Raw genomic sequence first — 24,293 nt, 5'->3', positions numbered from 1 at the left:
CTTCCAGGTCTTGGATCTTAATCAGTAATAATCCTGATCCAGATTCAAGTCCAGATTCAGATCCTAAAGCTAAATTTTGATCAGAACTTGGAACTGCCTTTGCTCTGAATCAGGATCATAATCTCAATGCTAGACCTGGGTTGTGTACCTACACTCTTAGAAAAAATGAAATTTACGCTTGACGTAAATTCAAATGTGCCGTAATTTCTTCGGTGATGACACAATATTACATCTACTAACATGTAAATATAGATTTTGCGTCTGTATTGATGTAAGCTTCAGTTTTATTGACTGTGAAGTTAATGATATGACTGATTTTTACATGCTTTGTGTTGTAAATGTAAATGAATCGCGACGCTCCTTTTATGTGCATCTATGCAGATGTAACATTTTCTAAGTGTGTAGATACTAGACCTACATTCTGAAGATGAGTTCTGAGACTAAATTCTAGAACTGATTTCTGATTCTGGGCCTGAATCTTAAAACTAGTTTATGAGCCTGGATTTTAAAAATGAGTTCTAAAACAGAATTCTGTTGGTTTTTTTACAGTTTTTGCAATGACTGAGTGGAAACATATTTCAGAGAAGCTAAATGAATGAGAAACTCACAGAAAAGATGATTTTTTGGAAAAAAGATACACTCAGAGGCAGCACTCGAACCTGCGTTCTTATGCAACCCGTGCATACGCATTACGATAAGTAGAGCCGTGTCTACCACAGCTCAAGGTAGCAAAAATGGTAACGCGTATGCACGGATTGCTTAAGAAGCAAGGTTCGAGTCCTGTCCCTCAGTGTATCTTTTTCCAAAAAATCATCGAATCATCGAATTATATACAGTCACCCGCTCTAGTACTTGACTGCCTCAACCGAATTTCATATGTGTGATACTCGCGACGTTCATATATTAAGAAGTGTATCGAAAAGTAGTTAGCAACATCGATTATTGAATAAAAAAGCGAAAAAAAAACATATTTTTACATCAGTTTTCGATATATTGTAGAAAAATTACATTTTTATCCATTTCACTGATTATATTGAAGAAAATCCTAGTTGCTGTGAAACGCTCGCACTTTGGACTTGACATTCTTCATTAAATTCTGCACAGTTACTTTTGTGACTTTCCTGGTGGCAGCTGTCCAGTTTTTTTTTAACTCCTGCATGTTTTGGGACACTGTACCTTCCTTCCGAAAGTGCCGCTTGACAATTGCCCAATACCTTTCAATTGGTCGAAGATCCGGGCAGTTCGGTGGGTTGATGTCCTTTTCCACGAATTGTACATTATTTTTTGACAACCACTGTAGAACGGAGTTGGCGTAGTGGGCTGAAGCCAAATCCGGCCAGAAGAGAGGAGGCGCCTTATGCTTTCTGTACAGTGGCAGCATTCTCTTCTTCAAACATTCTTCCTCGTACACCTTGGCGTTAATTGTGCCCTTCGTGAAGAAAATCGACGACCGCAAACCACAGGTACAAGTTGCTTGCCAGACCAACACCTTCTGCCCAAACTTTTCCATCGCCATCGTGGTGTCAGCGCCGTCCAGGTACACCGATTTCGTATAATATTGCGGTCCGGGTAGCGCTCGAGAGTCTTCCTTGTCGTAGGTTTCGTCGTCGATCAGGATGCATCCGTCTTTATTCTGTAGAATCCGGTTATACAGTTTTCGCGCTCTTGTTTTGGCCTGAACTTGCTGTACCAGGGACTTTTTCGGCACCTTCTGTTTCTTGTACATTTTCAGGGAGTTCCGAACTTTGATCCGTTAAATCATCCCGATGCTGGTGTTGAACTGCTTGGCCAAATCCCGCGTCGACACCGATGGGTTTTTCCTGATGTACTCAACCACTTTTAAGTCCCGGCCGGGCTAGCTGGGACCCGTTTTCCTACCTGATCGGGGCAAATTCTTCATGGAAAGGGTCTTACCGAACTTCTCGATAATATTTTTGACACTGGTGTGGTGCACTTTCATCCGTTTTGCAATTTCATTGTACGTGACACCACTTTCTGAGCACCAAGTGTACAGAATTTTCTTTCGCGTTTCCGGATCAATTCGACTCATCATTGAAACGATAAACCGTACCGAAACCAATCGATTGCGCAGCTGTTATTGACAACAAACATGTCACCGCAAAACACGCTGCTAAAAATTAAACCATTTCAGAGTAATAACTGTTTGAATGTTGCTAATTACTTATCGGTACACTTCTTACTACCATTCATATATATGAACCACATACCAGTAAGTTCTTGCTTTGTAACTTTCTCGGGTGTACCCGAAGTATGATCGTGTATGTATTATGCAAAGGTTGAAACTCATTTCCTCCTTTTCGTTACTTTGATTTCTAGGCCCTGCGCTTGAGTTGCATAAACTACTAGAACAAAGCGCCATGCGTTTCCTTCTCTCAGAATTTGATGGGGACGCCACATTTTTTAAAAATATGAAAACATACCACTTTAACATGTCTAAAAATTCTTTATTTATCACTAAAAAATCCAGGGTGGTGCAAAAATTGGAAGAGGGAAAAAAATATGTTCAAAATTTTCTAGTATTTTTTAATGGAAGAAATACATATTCAAAAATTTGGAAAAAATGTAGACCTTCCCCATAATACCTTAAACATACCTGATTTTTTTTTAAATTTTCCGGAGGAGCAGTTTCTTCAAAAATAAAATAAAATTAAAATCAATAGAACCACCCTAGCTCCGTCAATATGGCAGTTAAAGGATTGAAAATTTAAGAAAATTGTTTCAAGTCTATGACCTTTGGAATGTAATATAACAATATGAATTCCCTTTTGGGGCAGATTTCACATGCTTATCCTGCTATAGCCTTTTTAAAGTCATTTTTTATTGTATGACTCAATACAGTATTTTTAATACAAAATTTTACTAATTTTTTGAAAACCACAAGTTTAACGCTTTTTTGTAGGACTTATCATTTTCGATAGTAGCTCTGAAGAAAAAAAATACGGGTAGGTAATGTCAGATACATAACCATATGACGTGAACACGAGTAAAATGAATGGTTCAGTTTCTTTGATATTGAAGGATCTGAATATTGCATGTGGAATGCTGGAACTATATTTTGAGCCGCCTGATAGAACTGAATTTTGAATCTAAATTCAATTTTGATGCTAGAGCCGTGGCCTGAATTCTGAAGCTGAGTTCTACAACTTAATTCTGGATTGCTGAACTGATTACTAAATCTGTGTTGTGGAACTAAATTTTAGACCAGGATTCTGCCTCGGCACTGAATTCTTAACCTGAATCCTAGTAATGTACTCTGGACCTAGATTCTACAGCTGAGTGTTAGCTACAGAATTCCGGTTCAAGATTCAGTTTTAAAATTCGGACCCCGAACTCAGCTCCGAAATTCAACTTAATTTAGTTCAAAAATATGCAGATTCTATTTCCTGATTTAATTTATCCTTTTAGATTGGAAAACTGAATTCTTGAACCAAATTTTAATACTGCACTGAAATGAATTCTGAACATGGATTCTGCAGTGTATTTTTGAACTAAATTCTGAAAATACAATTGAATTTTGAATCTGAATTATAATCCTAGATTCCGGTCTGAAGTTCCAGAACTCAGTTTCAGGATTCTGAAACTACTGATACTGAATTCTGAACTCCGGACAAAAACTTTGAAACTGAATTCCGGATAGAAATTTTGAAACTGAATTCTGGCCTGATGTGCATCTTCAGCTCCTGAAGTCAGTTTCAAAATGCAGATCTAAGTCCAGAATTTATTTCTGAAATTTAGATCGAGAGCCCAGGTTTAGAATCGAGACTATGATCTCAGTTCCAGAATCAAGTTCTAATCCACAGGCGCACAATCAAGTTCTAAAATTCGGTTTCAGCTACAGTTTCAGAGTTCTGGAACTCGATTCTGTCCTTGGATTCTCAACGAGGCACTGAAGTTAAGATCTGGATTGTGGAAATGAACAAGAAAATCTGGCCTTGGATTTATAATCTGAAATCCAGCACTGAGCTCTAGAACTTTCAACTACGCAGGCTAGTATGAATGAAGTATCAATTTGTTAGCTTATTCACTTATGAAATCTATAGGAAAAATGCAATTCGAATTAGAATTATTTGTGGTTACCTCATGCTACTGAAAATTCTATCACACATTGCTGATCATATCGTCAATGACATGGAGATAAAATTATGTTAAACCCATATGATAAGCTCTTAAAATGCGCTCCATAGTGAAGTTAGACGTATTTACGTCAAAACAGCCGAGAAAAGTATACGAAAATTTTCTAATTCGAATCTACCAGACTGTCAACACTAAACCAACTAAACCAATTATTTTCACTTCCAATGTTTCATATTTCAACAGATAAGTAATTCTAAAAGTCTTTTAGATAGCGTTTAGAGCTCTTTGAAGGACTGGTTTTGTAGTTCCTCATCTTTGTTCACTTTCCTCTGTGTTTTTCTCAAATGCAAACGACCAGCAGCTGGATGACGCAATCGCTCGATGCACAGAAAATAGTCACGCGGCAGAACTGAATGCTTGATTCTGTATCTGGAACTAAGTTCTGAAATTTTATTCAGAAACTGAATTCTCGATACTCGAACTAAAACTGAGCTGTGGACCTCAACCAACCGAAATGATACACTTGCTTCACTTCCGGTTCAGTCAACTGCACAGATAAGAATAAACGAAATATTTCAAGTGTTAACCTTTTATACCTTTCCAGTAGATAACGCAGAAATGAAATGTTGCTTACTACATCCAAACCGTCGACTCAGGTACGAGAAAGCCAAACATGCTTTAAGTTTTATTCTTAGTTAGTTAGTTGATAACAAACATTTCAGAAAACATTAGTTTTGAATAATTTGTGATTAAGTCATACAAGGTGAGATGAAAAAACTGCAACAAAGTAAAACGCCATAATTTTTTCATTTTTTTTTAAATTTTATTGAATGAAAGCAAAAAATGTCGGAAATAACATCAAATTTGAGAATCGGTTTAGATTTGTTCGAATTGGCCACCTTTGGCACGAACTATGGCCTTCAAACGGCCAATGAAACCATCACACGCTGCCCGAAAGTGGCTCTGCGGTATTTTGTCCCATTCTCGGCGAAGCGCTTGCTTGAGATGATCGACACTTTGGTATTTTTTAGTGCCAACCTTGCTTTCCAAAATACCCCAGGCACAATAGTCCAACGGATTGGCATCCGGAGATTTTGGTGGCCATTGTGCGGTGGAAATGAAGCGAGGAACCTCATTTCTTAACCATTCTTGGGTGGCGCGTGCTGAGTGCGATGGTGCTGAGTCCTGTTGGAATGTCCAAGGTCTGCGGCCGAAATGTTTGCGTGCCCAGGGCTTCAGAACTCCCTCCAAAATATTTTCGCGATAGATTTGCGCATTTATTTTGACCCCACGGTCGATGAATACGAGCGGCGAGCGACCATCGGCTGTTATGGCGGCCCACACCATCACCATGGCCGGCTTTTGAGTTCTGGTGGCCAACCGAAGTTGCAAATTTTCAGCTGACCTCTCTGGCAAGTAAACACGATCATTTTGTTTGTTTACAAACTGCTGGATAACGAATGGTTTCTCATCGGAGAAAACCAAATTCGGCAGTTCACCACTTTCGGCCAAGCGAAGCAACTCTTTAGCTTTTTCGAGTCTAACTTTTTTTTGCGCATCAGTAAGATCTTGCACTTTTTGGAACTTCAATGGCTTTAGTCCAAGCTCATTTTTCAATATTTGCCGAATGGCATATTGCGATATGTTCAGCTCACGAGCCATTTTTCGGCCACTGCGACGCGGATTTCGTTCAATTCGCTTCTTCACTTTTCGAACCATTTCTGCCGATGTTGCTGTTTTTTTTCGTCCACTTCCTTGACGTCGGGCTACGCTACCAGTATCACGGTAACGAGCGATGGTACGAGACACAAAAGATTTATTCACTTTTAAATGCTGGAGGGCTCTAACGATAGCCACTTGTGGTTTTCCAGCCAAATGCAAAGCAATCACACTATCACACTTGAATTCCATCACAAATAACTTTTTTTCTGAAAAATTCCCACCAAAATGCTTTTGTGCGCTTGTAAATAATATAATGAGCTGTCACTAGAATAAATCTGACAGCTGTGGGACGAGCGGTTTAGAAATGACAGCAGTCTGAAGTTGGTTGCAGTTTTTTCATCTCACCTTGTACAACGATTTTTATCGTTTTTTCCCCACTGTGCAACGTTCTTTATGATGTCTCGGATGGAAAAGAGTGGTGGCCGATTGGAAAAGTAAAACAACCAATGCCGAACCTTTTCGGTTTTGGCAGATACCATCCATGCCATTTCGCTCATTAGTAAATGTTTCAGCACATACATAAATTAAAAGTCATCGTCACTAACCTTATTGAAGTAGTCATTTGTTTGCAACATCTCAATGACACAGAAAGCATACCTGAAAAGAGCAAAAAAAGAAACGTTATTAGTCAACATCAAGTTGGCAGTCAAGGAATGCATTTCTCTACTCTACTACTAAACCCCTATCCCATACAGACTCTCATACCGACATTCCAACGGCAAATATCTTCCGGTGCTACCTAGTGAAATCAATCATGAAAATTCAATCTGCTAGAAATAATTGAGTTCGATTTATGCAACACAGGATCATCAGCCCAGAAGCAGGGGTAGAATGCAGAATAGATGTTCATTCGCTGGCTTTCTACCGTGGCAGTTTTACTATTTTTTGCTGGAGGACAATTCTGTACCGAGGTCACGCCGAAAACAGAACTCAGGATTGATTTCTTCTTCAATCCCTATGTATTATAATTGATTGAAATGGAAGGTAAACTGGATTGTGTGTGGTGCTTTAAATAGACTTACGTTGTTAAGATCCTTAACTATTTGTGAACTGTGTGTCTGCGTTATACAATGGTAGCCACTGTGTTAACGTTCAATAGACTACAAGAGGGAATTTTTTATGTCAACTGCAGATCTACTGTTAGTTAGTTATTCAACGTGAAGCTCTGCCCTACCAATCGCCATGACAGTTACATTCAACTATAGCTCGGTGCACAAAACAAAACGGAGGACATCGGTAGCAAAGCTATCACCACGTTATCGTCCAATAATAGAGAGAGAGAGAGAGAAAAAAATGTTCGCTAAAAACAAAACGAGCACGATCCTAGCTCCAACTAAGGTAATTTACTAATAGTTTGCCCTTGTTAGGCTTCAGGAAGCATATCATATTAGGGTAGTTTCCTGTGTATACTCACAAACGCTGCCAAGTGTTATGGTTTTCTATTCCTTATCTTTAAGCAAAAGTTTGAGAGGATATCGATTGGGCAATAGTGAATTGCGATAATCATCAAAACCTGTTGGATTTATCGCAACGTCAACAAGCAATGCAGTTTTTTGCTTCACAGAATTTTCCTCGCACAATTTTCTGCTCTGCAGCCGAACGCGACGGGTCGAAGTCACATATTTCACGCTACCGCAAAACAATAAGCAAATTACCCTATTAAAGAAATAGTATTAGATACGGCACGAGAACACAGGAATTGCACACAATTCTTCATAGTTTAAACACCAGCGTGAATGACCGGGACGCCGAAAACCGAACACACGTTTCTCAGGCTCAGCTCGTTAGCACCAACTAAAAACGGTGCCGCGACGTTTGCATAGTCGTTGCCGGGTTCCACCTTAGCCGCCACTGCCAATGAGTGTTAGTTATTATGTATTCGGGAGAACGAGAGAACCGGAGTGTAACGTAACAGTTAACACCCCAATAGTGCATTGTGGGTTATGAAGGGTGTCACCGGATAGAAATGTTAGAGCCGGCGGAAGATTAAAATCAAGCTGCCAGAGCTGCTGATTAAAATTTACTGATTCAATCCTGCTCGTGGATCTGTTATAGCTCTACTGGACCTAATAATCGTTGATCAGAGTTGTAAAAATTTTTTTACATATAACGTGTCGCATAAGTTTTCTTGTTCCGTGGTGCTTGTCAAGTCACAACAGCAAAAGATTTTATAAATTTGCAACACTCAAACTAATCTCCTCCTACATCAAGTGTACTTTTTTCACATTACGTCTTCGACTTATCAGTGCATAGCAATCTATGTTGAGCCGTTACGCCTCTCAGTGGTTCAACAAAAACTGCTAAGCAAACGAAAGGTTATCTCTACTTGAGACACTTAAAGCGGGTAACGTGAAGACTGTCCCAGAAAGTATGGACGCACTTTGATTTCGCTGTAAATATTTCACAAGTGTTAGATATTCAAATTTTATTCGATATACTGATAATATTAGACTACAACAACAGAATATTATTCTCAACATTTGCTACTTAGCAATTGTAGACTAGCTGGCGCACCTTCTTGTGAACGTTCCTCATTAAATTCCGTACAGACTTCTTGGCGACAAGTTTTGAAAGCAATTTGGTGGGTTCATGTCTTTTGGGACGAAAGTGACATTTTTGGTAGTATACCATTCTACCGTTGATTTTGAGTAGTGGCAAGAAGCAAGATCTAGACAGAAGGCTTCGAATCATGGGTAGAAGTCGTTTTTGTAAACATTCCTTGATGTATATTTCGCTGTTCATTGAAGCAGTGGTGATAAAAGGTTTCGAAATCTTACCGCAGCTACAAATTTCTTGCCAGACCATAGCTTTCTTACCAAATTTTTCGACTTCAATCGATGTCTTGGACTGGTTTAACACTTGCCCTTCTCGCACCGTATAATATTATGGTCCCGGCAAGGATTTGTAATCTAGTTTCACGTAGGTTTCGTCGTCTATGATTATGCAGTTCAAATTTCCAGCAAGAATCGTATTGTACAGCTTTCGCACCCTCGGCCTGATCGATGCTTCTTGTTTCGGACTACGTTTTGGTTGTTTCTGCTTCTTATACACGGAAAGACCGATATCAGCATTTTGGCGAAAAAATTATCTGATTTTCTGATTTTAGTTAGTTATTTTTTAATACAACTAAAAAAATCTTACTTTTGCTAATTTAGATTTTTTTATTCTAATTTCCTTGATAATAATAAAATATTTATTGAAATGGCTATTTTTTTAGTTGAACTCACCAATTGTCATTTCTTAGCTAAGGCACACTTCATATCCATTCAACTAATTTTTTAGTTGAATTAGAGAAATAAAACGTTGTTTTCAACCAACATAAATGGTTGAATTGGTTTCTGCAATTTGCAGCTATATGGCGCTCTGTCGCCGAAATAACGCTAACATCGTAATGACTACTAGCCACTAGATGGCACACTACTACCGAAAAAAATTTCAGTAGCGGTTGTCTTTTCTATATTGGCAGGTATAAATACGATGTTGTATTGGAGAAAAAGACATAAGCGAAACATAAACTTCTTTTTGAACATTTTTCTTCTAAATCGCTGTTTTCTTCATTCGACTTCGCGAAATCGACTCTCTCACTAAAACTTTGAGCACTCGGAAAATAAAAACCGAATGCAAGTAGTACATCGAACGGCGTGGCCCGGAAGGTTGGAAGATACAAAAAACATCATTTGACATGTACAATTAGAGTGCAACATTCGAAACTCAATTCACTGTTCCGCGTAAAAACATTATTACGCACAATCGCTTCAAATGCGCACAAATTCTGAATAAATACACTTTCCACTAACAATTTACGTCATTTTTACAGAATTAGAATTTATATATGGATATATCGTAACACATGCGTAAAACATCTAAACAATTTGCAAGCAGTTTAAACAAGACTGTCCCTTTTAGCTTTTTAATGGATTGTTTTGTTTGACACTTCTCATGAATTTTGTGGCTAATAAACTGGTGATAGATAAATAGAAACAAATTTTCTGATTTTAAAAACAAAATTAGTTATCAATGAGAATTTCGTGTTGGATTGAAATATTGCTGGTTTGTGTCCAGAATATTCGCCAACTAAACAAATTCTTTAAAAGTAAGAGTTTTTTCCAGCAAAGTAAATTCTCAATTTTAACTAATTTCATAGTTATTTTGGAAATTTTGTTGTTAAAATCAACTAATTCAAAAACAGTAATACGAATTAGGCGCAGAGCTAATTTCGGTCGCTCCGTGTAGGTTCGAAGATTCAAACGTTCTTTAGCATGAAGAACATTTGACTTTGAAGTGCCCACTTTTTTGGCCACATCCCGAACTGAAACCTCCTTTTTTTGCTCGAACGCCTTCAGTATACGTTTATCCAACTGAGGGTTAGCAGGACCTTTTTTTCGATCCGTTTTCGGTTTATCCTCAAAGGAACTTCCTGATTGCATTTCGCACGGCTTTTTCACTTACTCCTTCCATTTTTGCTATTTTTCTCAGTCACAGTCCGCGTTCTGTGCACCATTTGTACACAATTTTCGACGTTGTTCTGCTGAAAGTCCATGCATTTCGAAACAAACGAATGAAAACGAATAAACAACTGCACAAGTGGTTGAAGAAGAGTGTAAATAACAGGACGCAGCCATAAAAATAGACAGATACTAAATCATTGCGAAATGGCAGCGGTTTTTGGTTGCGTCCATACTTTCTGGGACAGTCTTTATTAAAATTTGTTATTAATTTTTCAATTGAGTACATAATATGTCATGAATATTGTGTCATAATTTCAATTTAATTAGAGCAAAATTGACGAAGTTACGAGTATTTTTATACCTGTCAGATTTTAATACCTGTCCTGCGCTGTTGTTACATGATAGATGTTTCACTCTCTGCAGAATGCCTAATCTTACTTTTTTCCCCTTCAAAGAGTTCCAAAACAGTAAAAAATAGAAATTTTGAAGAACTCTCCCAGTGGTAGCAGTACTATCTAACTGACGAATTTGACGTTAACTCGAAGAAATGTTGGCAGCACCCTCTCAGATTTTAATGAAAATCGCTGTATATGAAGACTTTGTAACAAAAAACCACTTTCCATACTTTGTTTTTCCAAAAATGATCTAGACTGTCTTTAGAAAAGGGCCAAACCTTTTCTATCATTTTTTTTTTCAAATGGCTGTAGTCGAAAACTGATAAACCCTACAGAAAACGATTGTCTGAGTAATTTTTACAAAATTAGTTAAGTTTTCGAATAAAAACATGGAAACAACCCTAATCGACTCTGACACTGAAAAAAAATCAATTTTAAAATGTTTAAAGTCGATTTGCAAAAAAATAAACGTTTTTGATTTGGATGATATTTTGATACAAGATAGGTGATTAGGTTTTCTGTCTACGGTCGAAAATTCAAGAGTGCCGCTTTTAAGGAAAAAAAAGTTATTTGAACTAAACATTTCCTTGTCCGCACTGATTTTTTTCAGTGTAATTTTATCGAAAACTAAACCAATGAAAGTCATAATCAACTAAGAAATTTCAGTTGAAATCAATTTTCAGAGTAGATTTCACAGGTTTTTTTACTGCTAGTAACCTGAATTTAAATTAAAGTAAGATAAAGCGAGGGAATCACGCTCACATAGCTACACTCGTGCTTCTGCAGAAAAAAGCCTATGAAATTTCAACTAATAACATTTTATTATTTTTTTTATTTCAGATGATTCAGCACCAAGTTTTGAGGGACACCGCAATTCTTCTGGACTCCAAGGCACGTTCGAATAGCTGCTGAAAACGCTGTATTTTTCAATATTTCTTCGTGAAAATTTAATATAATATTCTTCGAATATTCCCGATCAAGTTGTTCCGAGCCACAATGCACAGTAGTCCGAAACGGGAAACTATGGCATCTAACGAATATTGATATTTGAAGCTTGACTAGTTTTTGATGAAAAAACCATCATAACTATTTACTGGTAGCTCATATGAAAAGCTTGGTTGAGCAAAATTGTGCACAATGATTAGTTCAATAACTCTTCTACAGACAACTTTTCGGTGGAACGTTTCACAAAAAAGTTAGAATAAAAAAAGTGATTTTTCAGGAGCCACCCTACTTTTACTTGGGAAAATTGATCTAACTCGATCAAATGAAGAGATATAGAGGTACTTTTTTCAACAAAGTTGCTCGAAATAAAATTTCCTACAACTTTATTGTACGACAAAATCATTTTTGAGTTCAATTAAGATAATTAGATTTTAGATTTCAATCTAAATGAGGACCACCCTAGTAACTTTTTTCATCAAAAGAAGCGCCATATGATTACAAACAACTTTTGTGAAGACACCAACTACAAAAAACTAATATTTGATAGTGAAAATATTTTTGTCGCGCTAATTTCCCGTTTCGGACCATAGTGCAATGTCTTCACTGATGAAGTCCCGAACGTAAACAAGTTTATGACATACTGGTCGTTTTCTGCAAGTAGTCATCTATGGATTTGGTAACAAGTTACCGGCTTGTACTAAGCGCACATGAATGTATGATTTTTGTGTGTTTCGTCTTCGACTCATCAATGCAAAGCAGTTGACGTTGAACTGCCACGCCTCACAGTAATTTAACATAAACCGCTAAGTAATCTAAGGTAAACGTATCATTTGATTCACACATTTTCTATTGAGCTTGTAGCTAATTATGAGCTGCTTCGACTTCCCCATATATTTGATGCCGAAGGGATAAATCTCCAAATAACCAGGAGAGTGTGCCACTTGAACAAATGTGTTCTGATTTCTGCTTGCGTTAAATTGTTTTTTTTTTACCTGGACGAGGATTTTTTAACCTGACAGAAAAGTTTTATTTTGTGATTTAAATTCGATTTTTGTACATTACATTCCTCGAAGAAGGTGCAAGCAAAATTTCAACAACAGACGACCTTGGTGGAATAAAGAGCTGGGCAATCTGCGGAATCGCTCGCAAACGATTTTTTCTGACATAAAATTAAGGCGATAAATTACTCGTACGGAATTTGAAATTCCAATTTGAATCATTGAACGCATCGTGTTTTCGGTTGTAAAGGGTGATTTTTTAAGAGCTTGAGAACTTTTTTAAACAATAAAACGCATAAAATTTGCAAAATCTCATCGGTTCTTTATTTTAAACGTTAGATTGGTACATGACATTCACTTTTTGAAGATAATTTCATTTAAATGTTGACCGCGGCTGCGTCTTAGGTGGTCCATTCGGAAAATCCGCTTTTTTATCGACAAATTTTGTTCAGCGATGAGGCTCATTTCTGGTTGAATGGCTACGTAAATAAGCAAAATTGCCGCATTTGGAGTGAAGAGCAACCAGAAGCCGTTCAAGAACTGCCCATGCATCCCGAAAAATGCACTGTTTGGTGTGGTTTGTACGCTGGTGGAATCATTGGACCGTATTTTTTCAAAGATGCTGTTGGACGCAACGTTACAGTGAATGGCGATCGCTATCGTTCGATGCTAACAAACTTTTTGTTGCCAAAAATGGAAGAACTGAACTTGGTTGACATGTGGTTTCAACAAGATGGCGCTACATGCCACACAGCTCGCGATTCTATGGCCATTTTGAGGGAAAACTTCGGAGAACAATTCATCTCAAGAAATGGACCGGTAAGTTGGCCACCAAGATCATGCGATTTGACGCCTTTAGACTATTTTTTGTGGGGCTACGTCAAGTCTAAAGTCTACAGAAATAAGCCAGTAACTATTCCAGCTTTGGAAGACAACATTTCCGAAGAAATTCGGGCTATTCCGGCCGAAATGCTCGAAAAAGTTGCCCAAAATTGGACTTTCCGAATGGACCACCTAAGACGCAGCCGCGGTCAACATTTAAATGAAATTATCTTCAAAAAGTAAATGTCATGTACCAATCTAACGTTTAAAATAAAGAACCGATGAGATTTTGCAAATTTTATGCGTTTTATTGTTTAAAAAAGTTCTCAAGCTCTTAAAAAATCACCCTTTATTACTGAGGTCATTTTTACGCGAGGGATACGTACCGCATAAAAAAACCGCGTGACTTCGGATATCCGCGTAAAAACCGCGCAAATTATGAAATTTGCGTAAAAAAACTCTCAAAACTTAAGGAAATATTGTTTGATGCCAGATATATTAGAAATGCATGAAACGGCCAGATATGGTAACATACACACCCTCATTCTTGTTTACGTCCGTATCCGCAATACGACGAACGGGTACTTTCGAACGAATACGAATAAGTCATTCTTGTTTTCACTCGAATGAATTCGAACGCGAAGCGTTTGCCACAAAATATTCAAATATCAGTAAACTTCTTAAAATAAATGCTAAGCCTTGATGTAATCAGTCCAATTCATGTGATTAACCATATGCGAAACGCTAGAATGTATGCCATTTTAGTTTCAAACGAAACGTGTATTCGAACATCATTCGTACGAACGAAATGTCCCATTCCCGTTTACGGACGAATAGACGAAATGCCGTGGTTTCGATTCGTCAGTTTAATGTTGCGAATCAACCGTTCGAACCCATTGAAGAAAGTTTAACCGATCTCTAACAAAATTATTTTCGAATCTAAAGGTGATTTGTAATCAAATCATAAATTTGTGTTTTGCATAAATCATTTAGAAAGCATAGCAGTATAGTAAAATGCTGTTTTTTCTGGGGAGCCTTTGAATATATGCGAGGTTCAAAGTTTTTACGCATCAATTTTACCTCTATTAAGTACTTTATGGAAAATACGCCATGGGTAAACATGCTTTATTTTATATCGAATGCATGATTTTACCAATGAAATAAATATGTAGGCTATCGAAAACATGACAAAATTGCAAGAAAAATGCAACATATTTTTCGCAGATACTACTGATCGGACTGCTATTTCAAATGCTTTTTTTTTACTTTGCACGAAGTTTAATTTGAAAATTTCATTTACCAACTTGAATAAAATTGGTCCTGAGTACGATATTTATTTATTATGTAGCATTCGTCACTTCCTTGATGCTTGGAATCTTCCTAAAAAAACTACCTGCGCTGCCGATCCTTCTTTTGCACAGGAGTCGTGTACGTACACGTTCGAGTGAAAACAAGAATGGCTTGTTCGCATTCGTTCGAAAGCATGTGTTCGTCGTATGGTCGAAACGGACGTAAGCAAACATGATGATACAAAATCAGTGAAAAAAACAAGTCAAATAACAAATAATATCAAAGATTTTTATTTACAACTCAAATCTGTACCAGAACTGATAGTTTAAAGTTGGATGGGCGTTGTTTTTATGCATGTACGATGTTTAAAAGTGTGAATGATTCGAACGTAAACGGGAATACGAATTTGCTATACTTTCGAACGTATCGCATACGGTCGTAAACAAGAATGAAGCTAATAATCTAAAAAATGTTTTTTGAAAAAGTTCGACTTTGGAACTTTCCGAAATCGAATTTTTTTTTGGATGCCAAATGTCTTAGAAATGCATGAAAAGTCGAGATCCAGGGTACCCAAAAACATCAACAAAAAAACGGCAACAAATTGACGCAGTTTACTTTGACTTTTCAAAAGCTTGCAATCGTGTTCCATATCAGCTATTAGTGGAAAAATTGAGACGGAGCGGATTCCCTGAATGGATAACTAATTTGATTATGTCATATCTCACTGATCGAAGTGCTACCGTACGAATCGGAACAGTACTCTCTGAATCCTTGAACGTTACACTAGGGAGCCACTCGGCCCACTCCTCTCCGTTCTATTAGTTAACGATCTTTCCAGTGTATTGTCGTCATTTAAAGTAATGTATGAAGATAATTTCAAACTCTATCGCATCATCACAAGTCTCTCAAAGGCTCTTCGTTTTTGATCTACTGACTGATAACATCGATTGTTTGTGTATATTATCTATTTGATTTTAATATTAAAAAAGACCCCTTTACGACGATGAGGCATGCCCGATGAAGGAAGCAGATTCTTGAGTACTCGTCATATTTCCGAGAAAAAAAAGAAAGTTATCGCCATTCAAAAGCCGGGGAAACCAGCTTCCAATCACAACACACATAGACCCATTGCAATGTTGTCCTGCATCAGAAAATTGTTCGAAAAAAATATTCTACGACGTCTCGACACTTGGCTTCCGTAGAAATAAAGGGACGAATGATTGCCTTGCATTACTTTCGTCTGACATCCAAATTGCCTTAGCTCGAAAACAACAAATGACCTCTGTATTTTTAGACATTGAAGGAGCATTTGATTCAGTTCTTTCAGACAAGCTCCACCAACATGGACATACACCGGTTATAAATAATTATTTGCACAACTTTTTTTAGAGAACTGCATGTATTTCTCACATGGCGATTTGGCAACAATCAGGATTAGATACATGGGTCTCCCGCAAGGCTCATGCCTCAGTCCGCTCCTGTATAATTTCTATGGAAACGACATTGACAGCTGTCTAGTAACCCCATGTACACTAAGACAATTGGCAGATGATGGTGTAGTTTCAGTTACTGGACCCAAAGCTATTGATCTGCATAAACCATTGCAAGATACCTTAGATAACTTGTCCGTTTGGGCTGTTCATCTGGGTATCGAATTATCTGCGGAGAAAACAGAGCTGGACGTCTTCTCAAGAAAGCATAATCCCGCGCAGCTTCAGCCTCAACAGGTTTTGGCTTTCAAATACCTCGGGGTGTGATTTGATTCCAAATGCACGTGGGGAGGACACATTAGGTATCTGATAACAAAATGCCAACAAAGAGTAAATTTTCTTCGAACAATAACAGGATCTTGGTGAGGTGCTCATCCGGAAGATCTAATAAAATTGTATCAGACAACAATACTTTCAGTGATGGAATATGGATGCGTTTGCTTTCGTTCCGCTGCAAACTCTCATATTATCAAGCTTGAGCGAATTCAGTATCGTTGTTTGCGAATTGCTGTAGGTTGCATGCATTCGACACATACAATGAGTCTTGAAGTTCTTCCATTGAAAGATCGTTTTTGGGAGCTTTCATCGCGACTGCTAATAAGATGTGAGGTACTGAATCCCCTGGTTATTAATAACTTCCAAAGGTTAGTTGAGATTCAATCTCAAACAAGATTCATGACAGTATATTTTAACCATATGTCACAGGAAATCAACCCTTCAAGATATATTCCTATCCGTGTCAGCCTCCTAAATGTCCCTGACTCAACTTTATTTTTCGACACATCCATGCAGCGCGAAATGCGTGGAATCCCGGAGCACCTACGCTCGATGGAAATCCCAAAAATATTTTCAAAGAAGTTGAGGCATATTGACTCTGAGGAAATATTGTACACGGACGGATCACGAATTGAAGGGGCTACTGAGTTTGGTGTATTCAACAATAATGTTTCGGTCTCATTTAGGCTTCAAGAACCTGCATCTGTTTATATAGCAGAGTTAGCAGCAGTTCTTTATAGTTTGAGTGTAATCGTCACATTATCTCCAAACCATTATTTTCTCTTCACAGATAGTCTGAGTGCAATTGAAGCCATTCGCTCAAACGCTGCTGGCAAAAATGAACCGTTTTTCTTGGGCAAAATAAAACAGTGTCTGAACGACATATTGAACAATAATTATCAAATCACAATAGTTTGGGTCCCGGCTCATTGCTCCATTCCAGGCAATGAAAGAGCCGATATTTTAGCCAAACGTGGTGCTATTGAAGGTGAAATTTATGAGAGACCGATTGCTTTCAACGAATTCTATAGCGCGACTCGCCAAAGAACACTTGCCAGCTGGCAAGCTTCTTGGGATAACGATGATCTGGGTGGGTGGATGCACTCAATTATTCCTAAAATATCGACAAAGGCATGGTTCAGGGGACTGGATGTGAGTAGGGATTTCATTCGTGTGATGTCCAGACTCATGTCCAATCACTACACGTTAAATGCACATCTTCTTCGAATTGGACTTTCCGAGACTAATCATTGTGCTTATGGCGAAGGTTATCGCGATATTGATCATGTCGTTTGGACATGCGTGGAGTATCGTGATGTCATATCTCAACTAATAAATTCCTTGCGTACCCAAGGTAGACTATCCAATGTCCCAGTTCGAGACATTCTGGCTTATCGTGACCTTTCTTACATGAAACTTCTTTATCATTTCATAGAGCCAATTAAAGTTTCAATTCAATAACTGACCCTTTTGAGGGTTAGTTCTGACTCCTACTGCGTCCATTAGTTCATCCAATAGCAAAATTTTAATAAAAATGATGTGCTGATAAAAACAAACTCAAAATAGGTTACGAAATCAACAACAAAATGTTTAAAAATTTCAGCTTATTTTATAATTTAATCAGTTAATGTTTTTGTTCAAATAATGTTCTTAAGTAGATTTAATAAGGGGCTGGGGTCCACTAGGAGATTGATAGTACCTATTAGCTCTCTCCGGACTATACCAGCCTAGATGTCGTGTGGAATCCGGCGGAAAAAAATGAACCAAGAATAGATCCACTGGGTTCCTGCTTCCATGTCGTAAAAGGCGACAATTGCAGGAGTTTCTTTTTCCGTTCAGTTATCAGATATTTTCAATGTTTTACTTCTGATTACTCTATTTTACTAAATCATCTCTTTATTCAACCTATCAATTTCCGTCTAGCTTCGGAGAAAAGTTTTATTAGGAATGATTTCTTCTTCCATGTTATTGATTGTCTTTCAGGATTATAAAATGAATGATAAAATTCAACCATTGCGCAAATCCGTTTATATTACAAAGTTAATAACAGAGATAACATATATCGGTATTTGGAATACATAGTAAAAAACACTTGATATTAATATTTCAAACAGTAAATTAATATTTTTCTCGGTAGCCGGCTGCCCAGATCAACTAATACAACCAATTAATAATTTTAATTAACAATTAAAATAATAAAGCGGAAATAATAAAGAATCAAGACGCGTGTGAAATCTGTTGACCTTTGTTTGGTGATTTAAAATGATTTTATAATAACTGTTTAGAATATTTCAATGCAATGAATCAACTTTTTTGTTTAAATCCTATTCGCTCGTTTATTTTGTATCACGTAGTTTCATTTATAAAAACGTACTTAATCCACCTAGCAGTGAGATGATACCTTTTTTTTATCAATCCACATGTGTTTTTTTTGCATGACTAAAAAAAACGCGAAAGGTAGATGCATAAACGAGTGACTGCATACTCAACAGCCGGCTGTCCGGAGTTTTGTCAATTTCGGAGATTGACTGTTTTGTGCATTATATTGCCAGCACAAAGTAACACATAAAACGATAATACTTTAAAACATTCTTGGTAGCCGGCTACCCAGAGCAATAAACACATGATAACATTATTAAAACATTTACTAACAAAGTATCCTCTCCTGTGATGCATGTGGGAATGCAGAGGATTCCTCGGTTCCTAGTAGCAACATGCATCGAACTAACAATCCTTTCCCTCCCAAGTAGATCTGCATTCGGACGTGGCCGGCGTCGGTATTGATCAGCATGCATGGTTCAATACAGTTTGCACAGTGTGAAACAATGTGTTATTCCCAAACATGTTACTTCAAAAAATCATTTTGCAATCTCAATTGGTCCAGATCAATAACGGAGTAGCAACACACGGGCGGTCTCTAATGCTAATGCTAATGCTAAAAATAATGTTCTTAAGTAGATTTAATAATAAATAACGAAATACCTAATGTGATATTTAAGAAACAAGAAGAATATGTTTTATTAAACTCAAATCGTTGTGACTATATTAGTATTATATTAGGATAAGAATTCTATGTAAAAGTGATGCTACGGGGAAGAAAAGCTTATGTAAATTGCCTTAAGAAATAATGGCAATGGCGATTGGTATGACAGCCATATCATTGAAGTCGATAAGTCCCAAGTATTCCTTCTATAATAATAAGTATTTGTGTCCGATGCAAGTTTACAATGACATAGCATAAAATTAAAATCAACTTTGGGAAATTCGATTTGATGCTTTATCACTTCCCAGCCACTGCTCGAATATAAGCGACACTAATCGGAAACCGATCCGTAATGCTCATAAGCATTCATTTACACTCAGTTCCTATCGTGACCACATACCTTTATAATGAACAGCTACATCCGGAACGGCAACGTGGTTCTATAACAATAAACGGATGAATGACGAAGAAACAAACTAGTCTGACAACGAACGAAGCGGATCTTTTCACCGCTTATCAAACAATCGCTAAATACCGCGATAGGAAGCAGCAGTAGTATCATGCATATCCTTGTCCTATTCACCACGGATTGAGCGGGAGGATTGTTGTAGTACTCATCTTCTGTTACTCCGTACCATACCACCTACCGAGCCGAGTTTGATGGTGGCCGATCCAAGAAGTATCAAACGGCCGAAACCGTTTTCTTTCGCCGTCGACTCAGCCGTGTTTGGCGCACGTGGTACGAAATATGGAAAACAATTTTCCCGTTTCAGTCCTTTCCAAGGAACCGTGGCGTGCACATCGTATTGTTTCGCGTGTTATGAGTGGCTCCATTGGAAAAACCATTGCTTTGAGACAGCTCTTCAGCTAGGGACACGGTTGAAATCCTTTGTGGGTGCGTGTTAGTGAATGGTGAGGATAGTTTTGTTTGGGTGCGTTTCATTGCCATCACAACCAAGCAGCTGTGCATCAACACGGGGGTGGGACACGATGATAATGATCGTCATCAGTCTCCTCATCATCGTGGGGCCTAGCATCAACGTCTAACATCTAAGACGTCATGAACCAGCAGGTTGTTGGCTGAATGTACTAAATTATCGGATACCTCCACACTATTTTTTCCCCATTCTCCTGGGGAGGAGATTATAAACACTACATTCGCCCACACCCACCCGCTGACAGTAGTCACACGGTTCAGGATTCAACGGTTTCGAATGAGCGAATTAGTTCTTGAGTAAACGGCTTTACGGTAGGACCGAGAGCAATAGCCCCGAAAAAAAAACTTGAAATCAGTTCGCAATTTTATCGTTAGTTCAACCGGATATCCTGGAAATGTGCTACCAGCTTCAACACTCGACACATAGGAAACTTTGATTGATGTCCGAATAATGTAATCAACCACGACGAAGAGAAAAAGAAAACATAACGAATCGTGAAAGTGAAAAAGCCATCGCACTGAATTATTTATGATCGATTGTTTGGCATATCCGTAGCTACCAGCCAAGCAGTGGAGTGGTGATTATTATTACGTATAATTTCGCGCGAAATTCTATCGAATCCCGGTGGTGTGAACTCATAGTTAAAAAACGATTCGTTACCAGCTGAGGTTGAAGTGTTTGGCCTTGGATTCACCGGTAAAAAGTTGCGTAGTACGGCGAATTCGGCTACGGCGGGAAACAACAGAAAGTGTTTGGCACTTTTTCGAGTGGAGTTCTGCTATCGATCTAGTACTACCCCAAGTAAGTACTCGATGCCACGGATATGCTGCCTAGCCCATTCCGGTGTGTGGTATGACAGCCGCCCTCCGAAACGAAAACAGATCGCACATTTTGGCAAACATTTTACCATTGTTTGTGCATGGGAAAAGGAAAACCAGTAAGAGTAAGAGAGGGGAAAATTACGGAGGAAAGTATACGACGTCAAATTAACATTTATATAGCTGTTAAGAGGCCGTTCTGGAGATAGGGTAGTGCTGAATGGACGCTGCTATTATCAATATTATGATGTTTGACGCCTTCTAAATGTTATCAGTTATACTTCTCATAAAGAGGCTGATACAGGAGCCTGTATTATTCTTCTGGCATACGGATCAGATTGAAGATTTCCGGCATAACTTTAAAAAATTTAATAGTTATGCTCATGTTTTCAACGAAGAGCAGAACTTTTTAAGAACAATAGTCGTCTCGAATTCGAAAGGTTTGAAAAAATTTCAAGTGAATATTTTTTGTTTAAAAAATCAATATTTTTAGTTTATTTACAACATATGAAATACGTCCTTTTAAAATGGATGGTATCAGAACTAATTGGCCCTAGAACAACAGCTTAATAATGCCTCATGTGTAACAATCAATGAAAACGAATATCGATTCTAGCTGTTGCATATTTTCTATTCCCAAGAAATAATGCTCAGTTTAAAGCCTAAATATTTGGATTACGTTCCTAACATTTCTTAAGTGTAAAACAACTGTCATCCGTTAAACTTTTGCATTCCATTTTTGAAAATCGATTAAAAAACTTGTTTAAGCCACGTGACGTGCTTAGTTCAATTTTAACACTCCTAATACCAAGCCTAAAAAAGTTACGCGGAGCACCAAGCCTCAAAAAACGTTGGAACGGTAACTTTGAGCTATCATAGCTCAGTTGTTACTATTTTAAGTATATCATTATTGACGATCGTTTAGGAAAAACTAATGAAAATCTCTTTTTTCCCGTTCCAAGTTTTTTTTTCAAGCTCAAAATGTGCCCTATCTGCATTCATGCGGCACCTGCATCGCGAATCGGATATTGAGAACTTCAACTTTATCGAGTCATAGCTTTGTTGTTAGTCAACTGATCTTCAAATTTGTTAACCATTGGAAAGGCACTACTTTCAGAAATAAAATGCACTGAAAAAAACGAAAAATAGGGTTGTCCACCCAAAGTTATAATAAAAACTGTAGATAGATGACCTTAAAAAAGGTGAGACGTTTTACAATGATCGTTAATATCTATCTCGAAATTCAAATCGATGACCTATATTTTTTTTTAACACATCATTCGATTGCTAGTGATACCAGCTACAATTTTCGCTCAACTATAATTCCTGCACTATCAAAAGAAAACATTAAAAAATCGACGAATTTATAAACATATATGATTTTTTCATTTTTCCACATGTTTGTATATAACTCAAAAATTAAAGCGATGACATGTACATTTTTCTACTCCAAAATATTGAAATCATTACCAGAAACAACGTATTAATGAACAAAATTATATATCCGTTCAAAGAATCTCAAGAAATTTGGTACAAATATAGTGAATTTCTATTATTGGGAAAAATTTGCAAAAAAATAACAAATCAAAACTTTGAAATTTTATGACATATATTTTTCTATTATTTTAGTTGGAAATTTATTAAATTTACAAAAAAAAACTGAAACTTGGATTTCACTGAAAATCTTAAAAAATTTGGTAAATATACCTAAACTCTAAAAATAATTATGTTTTTGTATTGGACAAAAGATCTAAACAATTTTTAAGCACAACCCAAACGCAATTGATAACTACAAAAATTAGGTTTTTTTTGTTTTAGGTTTTCCGTAAATTCTCAAAAAATCGGTAGAAGATCAGAAATTTCGCTGTATTTGTACCAAATTTCTTGAGATTCTTTGGACGAATATACAATTTTGATCATCAATACATTGTTTCTGGTGATGATTCCAATATTATGAATCAGAAAAATGTACATGTCATCACTTTAATTGTTGAGTTATATAAAAACATGTGGAAAAAAAAAATGAAAAATTCATATATATTTATAAATTCATCGATTTTTTAAAGTTTTCTTTTGATTGTGCAGGAATGGTAGTTGAGCGAAAATTGTAGCTGGTATCACTAGCAATCGAATGATGTGGAAAAATATATAGGTCATCGCTTTGAATTTCGAGATATTTACGATCATTGTAAAAAGTCTCATCTCTACAGTTTTCATTATAACTTTGGGTAGGAAACCCTATTTTTCGTTTTTTGCAGTGCATTTTATTTCTGGAAAGTACCTTTCCAATGATGAACAAATTTTGAAGATCGGTTGACTAACAGCAAAGTTATGACTCGGTAAAGTTGAAGTATTCAATATTTTCTATGCGACGTTTATGCCAAAGGAAAGAAAATAGGAAAGCAGATAGGGCATATTGGGCGCGTGAAAAAAAACTTGGAACGGGAAAAATCAAATTTTCATTGGTTTTCCTTTACCAATCATCTCCAATAAAGTTTTTGAATCAATCTACGAACTTCACAAAATTCGAGGGTGTAAAATTTTTTGAGATTCGATGAAAAACAGCTGAGCTATAACAGCTCAAAGTTACCGTTTCAAATTTTTTTGAAGCTTGGTATTTGGAGTGTTAACTAAGCAAGCTGTGTGCTAGACGGTGGCGTTTTCTTCTTCCGTACCAGCACGTACCGATGCGTACTGATATTGCATAATTTTGTATGACAGTTTGAAAGTTTTGATACGCATAGCACAATAATTTCCAGGAACCAGAAGTCGGATCTGGATGAAGTTGCACAGTATCTTTCAAGACAATGAGAACCTCAGAATCGGTTCAACCGTTGCTCAGAAATCGAAGTGAGTTCCGTTTTTGGAGCTTTTTTTCACTATTACCGGTGCGTTCGGAAGAAGAAACCGGGGACTAGTAACCCCAAAGTAGGTTTAAATATCCACTAACTAACAAGGTTTGTCAACTAGATGAATTTACCAATGAATTTTATAAAAATTTGCATTTCGTTTCGCCATCACTTTTGACAAAATCCTCATGAAATTGAAAATTTTTTACTTATCGCGCTGTAAT

At 37.2% G+C, this 24,293-nt stretch overlaps 2 protein-coding genes across 6 annotated transcripts in view; one reads left to right on the top strand and one right to left on the bottom strand.

Annotated features, from left to right (window-relative positions):
• LOC131439572 (probable beta-hexosaminidase fdl) overlaps positions 1–24,293 on the bottom strand; it is a 111,420-nt gene that overhangs the window by 18,366 nt on the left and 68,761 nt on the right. Inside the window, exons 1-3 of one of the 5 annotated variants that reach the window (XM_058610747.1) lie at positions 7,232–7,622; positions 6,840–7,062; positions 6,363–6,414 (exon numbers count right to left, since the gene is read on the bottom strand). The exons of 1 other annotated variant lie outside the window; for it this stretch is intronic. In XM_058610747.1, coding sequence (XP_058466730.1) covers positions 6,363–6,392 — 30 coding nt within the window. In that variant the 5' untranslated portion in view covers positions 6,393–6,414; positions 6,840–7,062; positions 7,232–7,622. Of the gene's footprint in view, positions 1–6,362; positions 6,415–6,839; positions 7,063–7,231; positions 7,627–24,293 lie in introns of those variants that run through there. 3 more of the 5 variants (XM_058610744.1, XM_058610745.1, XM_058610746.1) reach the window with 3 other exon arrangements.
• The window catches only part of LOC131439573 (uncharacterized), a 53,172-nt gene continuing 48,918 nt past the window's right edge, over positions 20,040–24,293 (top strand). Inside the window, exon 1 of the mRNA XM_058610749.1 lies at positions 20,040–21,203. The gene's annotated coding sequence lies outside the window, so the exon portion shown is untranslated. The remainder of the gene's footprint in view (positions 21,204–24,293) is intronic.

Source organism: Malaya genurostris, chromosome 3 (assembly GCF_030247185.1).
Source record: "Malaya genurostris strain Urasoe2022 chromosome 3, Malgen_1.1, whole genome shotgun sequence".
NCBI classification, from domain to species: domain Eukaryota; kingdom Metazoa; phylum Arthropoda; class Insecta; order Diptera; family Culicidae; genus Malaya; species Malaya genurostris.
Note: the sequence above shows the minus strand (reverse complement) of the source record. Positions and strands in the feature narration are given on the sequence as shown.